The 17,292-nt window shown below is 38.6% G+C and overlaps 1 protein-coding gene across 1 annotated transcript in view; it reads right to left on the bottom strand.

Annotated features, from left to right (window-relative positions):
* Positions 1–17,292, bottom strand: part of tfap2d (transcription factor AP-2 delta (activating enhancer binding protein 2 delta)) — a 239,008-nt gene that overhangs the window by 67,935 nt on the left and 153,781 nt on the right. Inside the window, exons 4-5 of the mRNA XM_055636379.1 lie at positions 3,181–3,678; positions 323–383 (exon numbers count right to left, since the gene is read on the bottom strand). Of these exons, the coding sequence (XP_055492354.1) occupies positions 323–383; positions 3,181–3,678 (559 nt within the window). The remainder of the gene's footprint in view (positions 1–322; positions 384–3,180; positions 3,679–17,292) is intronic.

The raw sequence follows: 17,292 nt of genomic DNA, 5'->3' as shown, positions 1-17,292 counted from the left end.
CAATTGAATACTATTTTCCAGTTGTGGTTCAAATTACGCCTGATCATAGTTTTAGCTTTGCAACATTATTGCTCCATATTTAATTACTTCGGTTGGACCAATCTGTGAACACGCTATAATTTATAAAGAATCTATTTTCTAGGATGTGTAGAATAGTTTGCTGTTCTCTTTCCATCGGGTTACGCAATCCGGAAACTAACTGCTCAATGTTTGCAACGATTGGTAAAAGTCACGATTTTTATACTCCTCCGACGGTTGATGCACTTTTGTAAAGAGATTTTATGACTTTCCTTTAGTGTAAGATACTCAAGAAAAGACTTACCCCTCCGTATTACTCCGCCTTGACCATTTAAAACTAATCCACATTGTGCTTCCACGGAGTTCTATAAATCAAAACACGATTGTAAGGTGCAGAAAACTGAAATAAAATACAATTCAAAATCATTTTTGTATCCGGAACGCGGGCAATTTATTTTGTACACTCATTTCGCCTGAAAAGAACACCGACAATGTTATTCGTAATCTATATTTTTCACATTCACAGTACCATTATGCTATATGATGACGATCTTGTACATGTTTACTTGGAGTCGCCGTACAAATTAAAGTACATACATTAAATTATATGTCTCATTGTATGCGATAGATTCATGATTAAAGTGCCTTTATCAAACGAGAACCTGACAACTATATTTAGAAACATAGAAACATAGAAATTAGGTCCAGGAGTAGGCCATTCAGCCCTTCGAGCCTGCACCGCCATTCAATATGATCATGGCTGATTTGATTTACTTTTTCGTAACTATTTATTTCCAAGCCGGCTTTCTACCAAAGCTCACGTAGTCGAATCATTAAGGCATAGGAAACATTCGAATTTAATGAAAACCTTTCTCAAAAATCAGTTTAAGGATGTCAGGAATCACGACCACATTGATAAACCAATGCACCGTTTGCACTGCTCTATTTTACACTGAAATTATTTTCCCCGTTACTATTTATATATTAATGGTAAACATTTATTATCTTTCCGCACGGATTTCCATTTACTCGATACAAAAATAAAGCTCTCTGGCCTGTCTAATCCATGGAGAAGTTTGAAAAGAATTCAGAGAGAGGTGTCGCATACTAAAGACCGCTTGAATTTGCCTTGCTCCGTTTCTCTCTCCCCTTTTCGCCCTGTTTGCGTGCTCTTGTAAATCTTTAGAAACTCACAGTCCTTTCTCTTATGTTCTGGGGTTAAAGTGATTATAAAATCAATATAAAAACTCCTAGATCAAGCATAAATTAAACCGGTGACGGGGAAAAGGTGTGACAGTTTCTTTTGTTTGCCATAACAAATCTTTTTAGTGAGCTCAAAGATGTATCTACTGCGTAAAGACCGTTTGCATCTGTTCAGTTGTTTAAGCAGACTCCAGTCTATTTGAGTGGGGGAAATTGACTGGCAAGCGAAAATTACACCCCAAAAAATGGATACATATGTGGTTTTGTTACTTAAATATAGGGACATTATTATGTGTTTACGTTGATTTTACAGCAACGAAAACTTAGCCGAGTATTAGACAAAAGTACACATTCTCCCCTTTTTTTTAAACACATACCTTAATTTAAAAACAGGTAATGGGGGCGGGGGGCTTGTTGATAACCAGTCTGGTCAGATAATTTTGCATAAGTAAATAGAAGGGTGGCATAAAGTCGAAAATTGGATAAACTACGGTGCTCCCGCGCATTGCATTTTCTTATTGTTTCTCGCTTGCAAATTCCCTAATCCGTTTAAAGAAAACATCACGCTTTGTGTGAAGAAAAAGGGCCAAAAATGTACAAGTATAAAAATCAGCACCAGACGTGCTCAGTAGCAACATAAAGGGGTTTTAGTTAAGCAGAATGTATTGCATTAAATTAAGGTTTTTCCAAAACCGAATTTGTGAAGTTCTGTCGAATAGGCGACCACTCTGTTCTCGGTCTGATATTCTGTCATTTAATTTATTGCCCCTAGCTTTGGCAAACAAAGAGAGAAAGTCACGTTTTTCGTATTTTAATCGTCTTAATTTCAGTCTCGATCAAAGAGATAAGTATACTTTTTTGTTAATGGAGTGTCCTTTAGAAGAAAATCTCACGCCATAGTGCAGCGGGTGAGCTAAGAGACAGGCGTTTGTCAAACTGCAATGTTCACGAAAGCTATTGGGAGCAGCAATCTTACAAACAGGACACAGGGAAAAAAAGCTGAGCTGAACGTGAGTATGTTGTCTACATTTTGCCAATTAGCAGCATAAATTTAAAAATAAGGAACATTATGATTGATTATTTCTATGTGCGGTTAACGTAACGTGATCAGTTAATTAACGATAAAAATGGCAAAGATTTTTAAAATAACGATTTATCGTTTTTAGGAGATATATACATTTACCTAAAAACACGTTCCTACGTCTTACATTGATCTTCAAAAACACCGGTAGTTAATTAATTTTACACTTTCTTCTCCGACCTAGTAAAATAATAAAATATATTTTCCAAGCCTTAAAATTATTTAATTGTTGTACCCATGCATTCCAAAAGTTCCTCCGATTAAGATAAATCAAGTGCGAATTTATGTGAAAAAGCTAGAAGACTGTTTTGTAGGTGAAAATAAAAGAAAACACTATATTATGCAACTTATGGGCGGGAATAGTGTGCTTTTAAGGAGCGGTGATACAATTTATATTAAAAATTACAAGGTAATAAGCATTACGTAATAATATTCGTCACATTTCGATTCTTATTTATTTCTGCTCTGTTGGCGCTACTCACAATTATAAGTCGAATGGCGGCAAATAACGGAGTCGCCGTTAATGTCAGAGAAAGCGATGCTCCTTATTAACAAGATCACAACATTTTTTTTTTTAAGATTCCAGATAACTTTGTAGGGAATGTATCAAAAAACAATGATACATCCCTCTGCATTGTACCATGTTCCGTCTTGCTGGTGGATATTCCGGTTTGAATGCCGCATTTTTTAGGCAATATTCTCTACATTACTGTGAGCTGACAGAGATTACCAGCTAACTCGAGTTCCCTATCATATTGGAGTGGGAAAGAAAAAATCTGTTTTAAATTTGAAAATCGAAGCTTTAAATCTATGTAAAGTGATTCCACGTGTAATGCCGAGTTTTGAAATTTCGATATAATTATTAATAATAGTTTTACCTGAATGTCATCAGAACCTGGGGGCTGTAGCCCTAGATTTGGACCTGGCAGAATTCTCTGGTCTGGGTGGATACCATATTGAGAGCCATGGCTCATTAGAGAGAGGTCATGTCTACGGTAGGCTTCCAAACAGCCCAGCTCTCGCCTCTGCTCATCCAGACAAGAGGACTTGAGAGATCGAGCATTGTGAAGGTTGATAAAGTCTGCCGGTTCTCCATGGTGGATCTGCTGGTAATATTGTTGGCTATGGTGGAGGCTATTCAAAGAATATGCATCTGGGTTCACTGCCGGGTGGCTGTGCTGGAACTCATAATGGAAGGACTGATGATGAAGAGGGGTGTACTGGTGGTTTGTGGAGAAATATGGTGAGGTAAAATCGGTTCCATTCGCCGAGTAGGTTAAAGGAGAGGTGGATGAATAGGCGACTGTAGAATTTGCCACTGAATCCAGACATCCCAGCTGCATCAGGCGATAACTGTTTGATCCGTCATGACGTATCTGAAAAAAAAGAGAAAAGAATAGAAAACATATCTGGTTTGTCATTTCTTATACCTCGCAGGTACAAAAGTACAATCAATCCACTCAATCGCCTAAACACGAAAGTCTTCGAGAAAACACAACGGCAAACACTAAAGCCTTCGAGAAAATAAATCTACTCATCACGCACTGAAAATACACAAATCCCTTCAAACAATAACACGGCGGTTTATCTAAATCCGGCTACTTAACTTTCAATCTTTATAGCGATAACATTTTTTTTTTCATTGTGTCAACTGTTGCAATCAGATGAATGCCATTCGCGCGACAGATGTCATAACGAATAATTTTCGTTCTTAAAGCCATGAAAAGTAACTTTTAATTAACCACAGCAGCTTTAGAAATATAATAGCAATCAGCGCCGTAGAAAAATTACCTCGGGATCATGGACGAGACCCGGGAACGTTGTTGACATTTTCGATCCAAAAAGAGGTTCTAATGAGAACAAGTAAAAAAAATATACTCGACTTTTCCCCAAATTATATTTTGTCCCTACACCCTAAAGAATCCGTCTATTCCGGGCGAAATAACGTTTCTTCTGCACAAAAGCAGCTCCCAGTATCACATTTTGTACTTGTCGGGGGTTTTTTTCTTAACTGATGGCGTAGGTCCCTTGGTAATATATAAGTTTTGAAAATTAAGCATCAGCATTGAACTGGGAAGACAATAGACAGAAGCGCTCCATCCCAGGAGACGCGGAATAAATATTGTATCTTCTCCCCATCACAGCCGAGGTTGTTCTAAGTTGTTAATTGTATTGGGGAGTTTTTCGTGCTTTTCCCGTTTTCTCTCCGGTAACGTTGGATTTATGATGCCTAATCTTGTAAGCCTTTATTACAATTTTCGAAGACTTCAGGGAAGGAGTGATATATATGTCCAATATATTGCATACCTGCTTAAAGTAAGTCGAGATTTCAGGCAAGATAAAAACAAAGGTAATATTAAATCTTTATTATGCTATTCGATGGCTTGGAATATTTTTATGTATCGCTTTTAGGAGAAACGCCCTGTTTTAATAAAAAAAAATAACGAGAAATGTAACAAGCTTCACATTTTTTTGTATAAAATGGTCTTGTTATTTTGTAATTATTAAAAGCAACTTGGTAGGATCAGTCAGTTAAAGAAAAATAGTCCGGCCTGTTTATTCGCTTTAAAACATGAACAAACGTTGGCATTATAAGGACGATTTCGACAAGAACAAGGCACTGGATTATTGCATATATTTAACTTTGAATACTTGAATTGATTTTCTTACATGAAAGTGATTGAGAAATATATTATTGCTAATGACCTATAGTCGGTCTGTTCATCTTTTTCTTCTCTTTCCGCCAAACGGATTATTTTAAAGCACATTTATCAGTTTTACAGCAAATCTTTTTGAGATATTTCACAGATTTCCACTTCTGATTGTATATTTTTCCACTGTTAGATAGGATACCAGTAATTCATTAATACTAATTCATTAATTAGTTCAACAATGTGTGATATTATCCGCATTTAAGAAGGCTGCGGCCAACTTATGGGGTCTTCTTCGATTAGTCTGTGTCATATTATATTACAGGCAATAGAAAAGGTGTCCTTTCTTGTTACTCTATATGAACAGTGTAATTGAACAGTTTCCCACCAATGATGGCGCGGTTACTGAACAACCCACTGTCCCTACTGTTTCCGTAACTACCGCACGAGGGAGATGCATTTTACATCCTTATATTTGAATGTTTTGATATTTTGATGATCGAGAATTGCCCCTTAAGCTCAAGATATTCACTAACTTAAAAGTTGTCAGTTATTTAAAATGGTTATTACAATCCAAAACCATATTGTTTATACAATTCTACTGAATCAACCATTTACCAGATTTTAATATTTCATACATTTCATTGGAGATACACACACGAATTATTCGGTGCAATATATTTTTTTCATGTGATCAACCTTAAGTCGAAATAATAAAAAACGTTGCTTTAAGGCTGTAGTGGGGCAACCTTCGTAACTTGTTTTCTGATGGTAATTAAATTGAGCCCGTACAGGCTTCAGAAGCAGTATCTCTTTTTCTCTCCCCGAGCAGCAGGCAATCTAACATTGAACTCTACGGAATAATATCTTTAAAAAAAACAACTTTTTGGTGTGGAGGTCTGTCAGCACATTCGCCTTTGCTCATGCATACTAACCAGAGCTGTCACCCTGGCCCCTTTCCCTTTGTATAAATCGACAAAGGCACACGACTACTATTTGCCTCTTTTGTGTGACGTCCAAGTGTGACTACCAAGCATGGAAAAAAGGTCAGTTTCTTCTCCTTCGACATTTCATCAGCTCTGCTGAATATATTTGCGAACTTCTCCACTTGGACGAGAAGCAACCAACAACAAAATAGAATGACTTTGACCTTGTACGGAGTCTGTTCTTTACTATCTCATTATTTGCCCACAATATGTACTTTATTACTTGATGTGTAATATTTTACTTTTACCTGGCCCAATTCTAACTGCTGCAGTTACAATTCAACAGTTTATAATTTCAGACCAAACCCTTATATTTTGCAGTCACTGAACGTTTTGGTTATAATTTATCTACATACATCATAACGTTACAATGAAACAACCTTATTATCCACACTTTATATATTCCTTGCGACGGGTTTGCTTAATGCATCTCACAATATTCACCCACTTTGCCACAGTCATCTTACCATGGAAGCAAACTAGGTGTCATACTCATAGTTGCGTGTACTCAACTTTGGCGTTATTTAAATATAAAGCAATTATAGAAAAGATCAACGTTTAAAAATGTAACTCAAACCGATATATGTAACTATAGGCCTATTGCAGATTCAGTAAAAATCCCTTGTTTTTGGAACCAAATTCATAATTTTTGAGAAAAATTGTTTTAAAGTACTCACTAACTAAAGTGCAAATGTTTTAGTAAACTTATCTTCCAGGTTTTGTAAGTTTCAATGTATAGGTTTTTCTCCGTGCCAAAGTTCTAAGTTAATATGAAACTCAAATATACCGACCGGTGATGTATTTCAGTTTGTGATGCATTTAGACCTACGGCACGCGAACATTGTTTTGTTAAATATTGGCCGGTGGTACTCTTTGATTGCAGAAGTACAATTCATTGGTCAAATTGCCAAGAAACGTATTTTACTTTATTAAGTGTTAAACAAAATTTCACGAATTTGGCGTTTAGCATACTTTTAACCAAAGATTTATCTGCTCTATAATCTTTGCTTTTAACACTCAACTATAGTAACTCACGAACCGTGGAGATAAACAGTAGTAATATTGGATGTGAGCTTCTTTGCAATTTTTTTTGAGTTGGAAATCTTAATTATTCCTTCATTTGATTCAACAGCAATGATTAAAAAAACTACATGGCATTTATAATGCAGTATGATATCCAAAGGATTTTCACAGGAGTGTTGTCAAACTAGGCGCCTAGTAGTAGACAAGATTAGCAAAAGTTAACCCAAGGACGTAAGTTTGGAGGAGAGCGTGAAATGAGAAAATAGACTTGGAGGGTGGAGACACGGAAACAAGAAAGCTGGATTCAGATCCTGCTGTTGAGGGAATGACCATAATTTTAGAATATAAGAAAGACATTGGAAATAGTCAAGACTTGATAGAGCAGGAATATCTTGGAAGGTTTTACGCCTGGACAATGAGAGAAAGAGAAGAGTGAGAGCGTGGAGTGATTAGTAAATCAGAGTTGGAAGTTACGAGTCTAATTCAGATCTATGTGTGGAGGCGTGGGACTCATTGCAAGTTAGGTCATGGGGTGTCAAGTTTTAGGTGAAGGTACTGATGGAGGGTGCAACGAGAGAGACCGGACAGGTAGATACAATGGTGGCATTTAAGAAACTTTCGGATAGGCACATGGATATGCAGAGAATGGAATAATAATACTTATGAACCGCAGCTAGACAATAGATGGTCTTGGCATCATGCTCGGCATCATTGTGGGCCGAAGGGCCTAATCCAGTGCTGTACTGTTCCATGTTCTATGTCTATCAGAACAATCGTGGCCAAAGGAGACAAAAGGGTCGGGGAAGTTTTCAGTAGTAGATGAGCAGAGGCGGGAGTGGAGTTGGCCAGATGGGGTGTGAGATAAGCGTTGTTCCGGAGATGGAAATCGGTGGTTATCGCGCTGCCACAATTAATGGTCTAAGTTCATATTGGAGTCACTTATGGCACGAGAGTTGTGATCAGTCTGGATGCAGTTTGCTAAGAAGAAACGATAGCAATTGAATGATGTTTGTGAGAAGTCGTAAAATTGGCATTGCCCTTCCACATATGTAACTAGAGGGCATGCAGCCGGACATGTTAGATCTGGAGATGTGGAGTGTTTTTTTTTCCCGAACAGAGTTGTGTAGAACTGAAACAGATAAATGTAGATTTGAAGAGTGATATTGTATTTTTGGTATTTGCATGTGAACTGATTTAAACAATGGTCATTGGAAAGTAAAGGTCTTGACACAAGGCGACAAGTCAATACAGTAAACTGTGTGCGCTTGACTAGAATGATAGGGGCATCAGGCGAGGGCGGGAGGCAGGGTGCCGTTGAGGAGGGTGAGCCGAGCCAAAGGCCGTTGTAGATCGAGAACAGACATTTCGATCTTAAACTTTACATTTATATATTAATAAATCCCAATCCTATGTATGAACAAACAGCAAATCATGGAAAGAAACGAGGACACCCCGCCGCAAGCTTTACAATCTGCTGCATCGGAGACGTTTTAAATTTGGCGCGCACATAGCATAAACATAGACATTGCGTATCTAACCGGAAGGGAACTCAATTCTCCACAACAAATCAGACATATCAGTTATGCCATATGCACAGTGCTAGTCAAATGTTATGTTCCATCTGTTATTTCTGCCCATTCCCCCGCCCCTTGTAAACCGATAAACTGAAATATACACTTCTTTGTGTAGAATGAATGACTCCAGACGTGCATCAATTGTGGTGTGAATAGCTTTGGTTATGTAGCGTTTGTGTGTGTACGGGGATTCAATTAGCACGGGAAAAGAATGCTGTGTCATATTATACCTCAGATAGTTATTTATCACTTCATGTCAACTGTTGATGGTATAAGTGTAAAGTAATTACTCGCAAGAAAGCCGACCGAACACATGAACCCGAACTTAGAGCAAATACTGTTACCATTGCTACGTCTGTGGGGACTTGTTGTTTAACGCTAGACGACATTTAGGCAGAAAATCAGAATTTGGAATTCGGAGAAACCAATTATTATATATGCAAAGCAAATCTTGTGTAAATATATGCGCAATTTTGATCATATTTTAGAAAAAGATAACGCGTCGCAAGTTAAAGAAATATATGGCGCATTTTAACGATGCGTTGCACTATAACGTCAGACATACATTTGAATGTTTTCTCTTTCCAATAATATATAAATCTTGTTTAAACACAGACTAGAAACAAATAAAATATTAATGTGAACAACAGACATGAAACGACAATGGTCAATCGTGTTGAATGTAACCATGCCATTAACTTCTAAAAAGTTAGCTTTTATTTAATAACAATTTTCAATTCAGCACCGCCATTCACTGTGATCATGGCTGATCGTCCCCTATCAATAACCTGTGCCTGCTTTCTCCCCATATCCCTTGACTCCACTTGGATTACTAAATTTCAATTTACAATCCCCGTTACGAAATCCTGGAGCTTAAATAGGAACATCATATTTTATCCAACGCCATTAACGCGCTGAATTAATGGTGCCCTAATTAGAAGGAAAACCAAGTGCCGGATGAGAATCCGCCACAATCCCCATTCATGATGTGCGTGCAGAGTGGAAGACAAACTGTTGCGCGAACTGTGTATGTATGACAGACACAACAAGCTGGAGTAACCTAGCGGGGTAGGGAGCATCTATCTTCAGTTTAAACCAGCGTCTGCAGTTCCTTCCAACACTTTGTGTATGTATGAACTATGTGGTTATGAACTCTGGGTGTGTGAACTGCGTGCGCATGTATGAAAGTGTATGTACAAACTGTGTGTGTGTGGACTGTGTATGGACTGTGTGTGTCTGAATGGTGTGTATGACTGTGTGTATGAAATGTGTGTGTATAAACTGTGTGTGTGTGTGTGTGGACTGTGTATGTGGACTGTGTGTGTGTAGACTGTATGTGGACTGTGTGCACATTTGGTCTGTCTGTGTGGACTGTGTGTGTGTGTGGGCTGTGTGTGTGGACTGTGTGTGGACTGTGTTTGTGGACTGTGTTTGTATGTACTGTGTGTATGTGTGGACTGTGTGTATGTGTGGACTGTGTGTATGTGGACTGTTTGTATGGACTGTGTATGTGGACTGTGTTTGTTGGGACTGTGTATATGTGGACTGTGTGTGTGGACTGTGTGTATGAGTGGACTGTGTGTGTGTGGACTGTGTATGTGGACTGTTTGAGTGGACTGTGTGTATGTGTGGACTGTGTTTGTGGACTGTGTTTGTTGCGACTGTGTGTGTGTGTGTGGACTGTGTGTATGTGTGGACTGTGTATGTGGACTGTTTGAGTGGACTGTGTGTGTGGACTGTGTGTATGGGTGGACTGTGTTTGTGGACTGTGTTTGTGGACTGTGTTTGTTGCGACTGTGTGTGTGTAGGCTGTGTATGGACTGTGTGCGGACTGTGTGTGTGTGCGGACTGTGTGTGTGGACTCTGTGTGTGTGTGGACTGTGTGTGTGTGGACTGTGTGTGTGCGGACTGTGTGTGTGGACTGTTTGTGGACAGTGTGCGTATGGATTGTGTGTGTATGGACTGTGCGTGTGCGGACTGTGTGTGTGCAGACTGTGTGTGTGTGTGGACTGTTTGTGGACAGTGTGCGTATGGACTGTGTGCGTGTGGACTGTGTGCGTGCGTGTGGACTGTGTATGTGCGGACTGTGTGTGTGTATGTGTGTGTGTGCGGACTGTGTATGTGCGGACTGTGTGTGTGTGTGTGCGGACTGTGTGTGAGCGGACTGTGTGTGAGCGGACTGTGTGTGTGTGTGGGCTGTGTGTGTATGTGTGGACTGTGTGTATGCGCGGACTGTGTGTGTGCGGACTGTGTGCGTGTGTGTATGCGGATTGTATGTGCGGACTGTGTATGTGCGGACTGTGTGTGTGGACTGTGTGTATGAACTTTGTACGTATGGACCTTTGTGTATGGACCATGTTTGTATACTTCACTGCATTTCGAGCATTCACTAACTTCAAAACTATTGCAATAATGAAGCTGCTCTAGATGGCTGAAGTAGAAACCGCAGGATATGACTTGGCCTGCGATTTAATTATGTTGACAATAAAAAAACCCCAATAGGTTTAAATGATTTTTCTTTCGTAGCACAATGTTTCTTTTTGCTGGCTACTTGATAGCAATAAATCGACCACTTTGATTCACACCTGTAGCCAATTGAATTGCTGTTGCTTTAATTTAATCGTAAGACGCACATAAGGTTACCTCACTCCACCGAACTACCTCCACACTCCGCACTAAAAAGCCAATTAAATGACCGTCTTCATATGAACGCCGCACTGTTACCTTACGCTGTGATACTTTTCCTGATTGGGAACATTGATCGTTAAGTTTCAACAACGTGACAGAATCACAGAATTTTTAAGAATATGTCACTTAAATATTAATTATATAACTACAAATATATTTTAGTCTGACCTAGGTAGCCTTATACAATATCAAAGTTACATTACGCTGAGGTTTTACAACTGTAACTTGTAGTTATTTTCGGAAGGCAGAAGATTGAAGGGCAGCCTCGTGTCCAGGCTAATATCTGACCATTTCCGTGACTCGTTTGGGGCATTTTGTGGCGCACTAATAAAGGCAGGTTCAGTTCAGTTCAGTTTTGTTCCTTCTCATTTACACCGAACAAAAACTTAAACAACCTGCATGTTAACTTAAACAATAAACTTTTCCTTCCCCTAGAATCTGCAGAGATTGATGTTGCCAATCACCGTGTTCTTACAACTTATCACACCCATTTTTGCCAATAAAGTCACCCGGATCAGAACAAACTGCGAGGAACTCCACACGTTTCAGAACCTTAACTTTAGGAACCCCAGTTATATTGGGATCGCATCTTTGTAAATATCAATGTGAATGCTTTAATATGAATGAGAGTGAGATGTTGAGTGTCTTGTGGATTTGTGGCTGATATTCGCCCTGCGACACAGAGGCAGCAAGAACAAAACAAAACCTTTTGCTAAATGTCATGAAATCGAGATTATTGTGCATGAATTGAAATAACGAAGATGGTATAACAGTCACGGACTTGGTCAAATTTTAGGCGTTGCTGCCAAATCACAAACATCCCCCTCCCCACCACACCATTTCTCCATCGCCTCTTACCAAAGTAATCAATAAAAGTTAGGAACTTCTACAAATGTTGCACAGAATTCCGCTTCAGCGTTACATCAGGGAACTGGTTCTTTAGAAGCACTTTAACTAGTTTTTAATTTATATTACAACCAGTGGTATTTCAGTGACATCTCAGTTCCTAATATGAGTTTTGGATATGGTTAATTTATTCCGATCGTCGTCTGAAACCAACTATTGTATTACGGTCGAACTGAAAGTGTTGATCAAAATACATTATAATTTGAGAAGAAATGTTTGCCATCAAAAACAACTTAATTTCCGCATTGTTAAGTGTGACAATACTGCACCGCTCAAAAGAACAAACGATTCGGAAAATGCATACCTTCTGATTTTGGCATCGTCTATGTTGGATTATGATTCGCCTTTTTGAGGGCAAATTAAATTAATAGTAAGTAATTTACGCCAGGGACATTGTTAGCACTGGCAGGTTCTGGTGCATTATTTATTCCCCATTACCATTCTACATTAATTGTGTATAGCCGCAACGCTTTACGGCAAGTATGCGTGGGCATCACTCAGTTTGTTTAAGATGCTACAATATTTTCTTCGGTTAAAAAAAATGCCTACTCGTGTTTTAAAGTAGTATTATTTTAATTCTGTAAATTTACAGGAGAATTAATGCTAAGAGTTTAACCCTTTTAGTGTGATATTGCGTTTAGAAATGAATAGATAGTGTTATCGGTTACTTAGATTCCGTGTGTTCATATATCTGTGAGAATGGATAGGCGGGATAGTTTGTAAAAAAAAAACAATATTTCATTCACATAAGCAGAAAAAAAGAGAAAATAGATGCATTCATCTAGGCGACCAGATATGAACATATTGTTACAGTAATCCAAGAGTTTCAGCATTCTATGTACTATCAGTACTTTTAAAAATGATTTCAAATACTTATGCTACTCTGGTGAGTTTTAAAGTAACACTATCGATTAATTAATTTGGATCTGAAAATCTAATATCTCTACCGATGCATCGGCGCACAGTAACCGAATAAAGGGGATTCGGAGATGTTCAATTCAGATTTAAGTATTTAATGTAAACTTAAAAAAAAATAGATAGTGGTCCAAACATGATTGCAGTTTAAACTGGTCCACACCTGCCAACATTAGTTTCCATTTTGTCAAATTCCAAAACTCTCAGTCATTCATCAAATGCACATCGTTAAGAATAGCAATGTTTTCAGATTAACTAGTCAGCGAATATATGCTTCATTAATTGTACACCGATTCGTTTCAACTTCATTTTAACCTACTTGCTCTCTGCTCTGTTTTTTTTACCCCATTGGAGGACATGGTCCATCGACATTCATGGTAGGCATTTTTTAATAGCATTGGTTTAACATTAGTTTAACATACAAATCTAGCCCAATGGTAGTATTTGAAGCTATAAGATTCCAGCCCTCAAAGCAGTTGTCCACTTATATCAATCTATCTAAAAGTGATGGGCCGAATGGGCTAATTTTGCTCCTATCACATGAATTTATGAACATGAATTTACCTTTGCATCTTTCAATCTATTACACAAGTATATTATATAATAACAGAAAATGTTGGAAAAACACCATGTCTGGCAGCACCCGTGGAAGAGTTTCTGCCTGGACTGCTTTGTTTTGCCACTACTTTTTGTTATTGTAGATTTCCAGCTTATGTAGATTTAAAAAAATGTATCTCTATATTTAGAAACCCCAGTTATATTGGGATGGGCAATATGGAGAAGAAAGAGTGATTCCTTGCTGTAAACATATGTCAAGTCCTCAGCTATTTTCTTAACCTAGTCAGTAAATTAATAAAATCCATGAAGTTCAAATGTATTAATTTAAAGTCCTCAGATAATGAAGCAACCTACAACCGAATACAGTAAAGCCTAGACAATATCAAGCTCAGGGCTGACAGGTGGAAATTAACATTCACACCATACAAGTGGCAGGCAATGAAGATATCCCATAAGAGAAAATCCAGCTATTACTCCCTGACATTCAATGGCATTACCATCACTTAATCCTCCCCCATTATTATCCTGGGTGCCACCATTGACCAGAAACCGAACTGGATTAGCCACATATATACTATGGCTGCAAGTTAGGATCAGAAGCTAGGACCCTATGGTGAGTGACTCACCTTCTAACTCCTCAAAGCCTGTCCAAAAGCCTCAAGCCAAATGTGCAATGGAAATCTCGCCATGTGCCTGAATGATTGCAGTTTCAACAACACTCAAGAAGCTCGACCTCATATAGGACATGCCATCCCTCTTGATGGGAATCCCATCCACAACCGTTCACTCCACCATGAATGCGCAGAGCAATGGTTTGTACCATCCACAGAATACACGCTATATACACAGTAACTCACCAAGTCTCTTTAGTTAGCACCTTCCAAACCCATGACGTCCATCAGCTTGGAGGACAAGGGCAGCAAAGCATGTAATGCCAATGGCTGGAAGTTGTCCTGCAAGCCACACACCATCCTGATTTGGAAATATATCACCATTCCTTAACCACCGCTGGGTGAAAATCATGGAACATTCTCCCTAACTGAATTGTGGATATACTCACTCTTCTTCTTCTCCTTCTCCTCCTCCTTCTCCTTCTCCTCCTCCTTCTCCTCCACCTCCTCCTCCTCCTTCTTCCCCTCCTCCTCCTCCTCCCCCCTCTCCTTCCCCCTTCTTCTTCTTCTCCCTTCTCCCCCCCCCCCGGCATCCACAATGTTGCATTGCTGCCACCTTCTGGCTTCATTCCACAGTACTCACGTCTTTATATTAGATCCTTTTTATAAACCCAAAGGCCCTCAAGAAATCAAACAACAACTTTATTCCTTTTCCTTTCCCTCCACACTCTAGAATGTTCTTTACTGATATTTCTGTCAATCCAATTTTCCTCATTTCAATGATCATAATTCCTCTTTCTGTCTCATATCTCCTACATGCAATTAGGGCAGCTGAACTGTTTCTGGTTGATGGCATTCCTCACACAGCCCAGTAGGGTGTTTTCCCAATATGTTTAATGTGCTGTTCAGGTGAGTGTGGCCTATCCTCAATCTTGTTAATACTACCTGTTCCCTCCTGTTCCCCCCTCTTCTTGCTGTAATGCCCACTCTGTTTTGTAGCGAATAGAGGTGTCTCCCCTTTGTCTCCTGTTCCCAGTATTGTTGCCATTCCTGATTTATTTTCTTCCACACAATGTGTTTTCCTTCAGATTTGAATAGTTGTAAGTTTACCTCTATGTTTCTTTTTTTTTACAGCCTCCTTTGCCAATTTATCCACCTTTTCATTCCCTAGAACACCAATGTGTGCTGGGACCCACAACAAAGTCACGTCACTGCCCCTCCTTGTCACTTGGCTTAATAGTAGCAGGATTTCATAAATTAAGTCAGGCCGCCTATGGGATGCACCAGACCCAATACTCTGGATTGCAGATAATGAGTCGCTACATATTACTACTTTACATGGTTGCACCTGTTCCATCCACCGAACTGCCATCAAAATAGCGTACAGTTCCACTGTATATACTGTCAAATAGCTGTTTGTTCTTTTGTAAAGCTCAACATTCATCGCCCGGACTACCACAGCTGCTCCTGTTGTTTCAGCTACTGGATCCTTTGATCCATCTGTGAAAATTAAGAGGTGTTCCCTGTATCTATTATCTATATGGCTATGATATTCTGTCTTTAGGTCTGAATTTTTGTTCCTCCTTTTTGCCTCCCATATCTCCAGATCAACTTTTGGGATATTCAGTAACCATATTGGCACAGATGGCCTACTCACACCTCAAGGATCTTTGTTGTTTAAGAAGCAATAAGGGATGGGCAATTTGTTGGCTCAGCCTACAAAGCCCACATCCCCAGACTAAAATAGTATCTCTTATCAATAGGAATGGATTAGAAGATTATGGTCCGATCACAGGCAGGTGGGACTAGAGTAGATTGGTCAACTTGGTCTACATGGGCAAGTTGGGCTGAAGGGCCTGTTTCCATGCTCTGTGACTCCATGAAGAACTTTATTAAATTCCTACTGCAAGTCCATATCATTAACATGCATGGATATTTCCCTCTCCACTTTAGAACATGTAAGACAAAATCAATCTGGATTTTCAGCTATGAGCCTCTCCATGCCAAAAATCCATGCCAATTTTCTATGATCAAACAAACATATTCAAGATGTTCAGTTATTCTATGGTAAATGACTTATTCCAGCAACCTCCAAAAAACAGATATTAATTTAACTTGATTTTACTTCCTTGTTTCACTTTCTCATATCTCTCACCTTTATATATAAAACAAGTTGAAAGTAAAGTTGTCCAATTTAAGCAAACAATTTCCCTTTTCAAGAAAACCTTGGAAAGTAAATTAAGGTAATTATTTTTGTTAAATGTTACTTCTTATTTTATAACCTTGGATTGACAATCATTTCGACTTGGAGGGTTATCATCTTTTAATGCTATTGTTTTCGTCATTATTGATATTTTGCCTACATTTTTCAGTTCCCTCCCCTATTTGATATTACCTTCCTTGGGATATAAGGAATCCTATTCTCTTCTTCGACTGTGAATATTATTATTTGCATTATTCGTTTTTTATGGGTTCTGCATTGTTCTCATCCACCTTTCTCTTTCATAATTGTTATAGTGTTTCTCTTTGTGTCTTTTAACAAAATCTGTTCACTTTTTGGTGTTCTTCCCCTTTACTTTTTCAGCTTCTGTTTCCCTTTGTGGATTCTTTATATCTCACCCAGTCGCAAGAATTTACAAAGTTTTAACTCTTTCTTTTTCTCTCTCTTTCGACAGTTCTTTTCTTTAAGCAAGCAGAGCTATTAATACATCAGGTTATAAATTGATTCTGCACTGCGTAATTTCCTTTGGAATACTGAATGCAGAAGTGAACAGGCAGTAAAAGGCATTTCTAAATTATTTAAAAATGCCCATAATTTGTGCTGGATGCAATAATTCAAGCAGAAAGGGAAATGTGTGATAAATCCATTAAGGGGCAATTTGTAATCAGTAATTACATCATTGAACTTCCTGAAGGATGATTACAGAAATTATATTACATTATTTTTACTTCTGTTGTAACGGGTATAGCTTGGACCCAATAGCAGCACAGAATCAGGCAGGTATAATTGGTAATGAACTTTATTACGATACTGTAACACAGAGTAGTAACACAGGAGATCCAACACACGATGCAAAC

The sequence above is a fragment of the Leucoraja erinacea genome, chromosome 5 (assembly GCF_028641065.1).
Source record: "Leucoraja erinacea ecotype New England chromosome 5, Leri_hhj_1, whole genome shotgun sequence".
NCBI lineage: Eukaryota > Metazoa > Chordata > Chondrichthyes > Rajiformes > Rajidae > Leucoraja > Leucoraja erinaceus.
The sequence above is the reverse complement of the archived record's forward strand: the minus strand, read 5'-3'. Positions and strand labels throughout refer to the sequence as shown.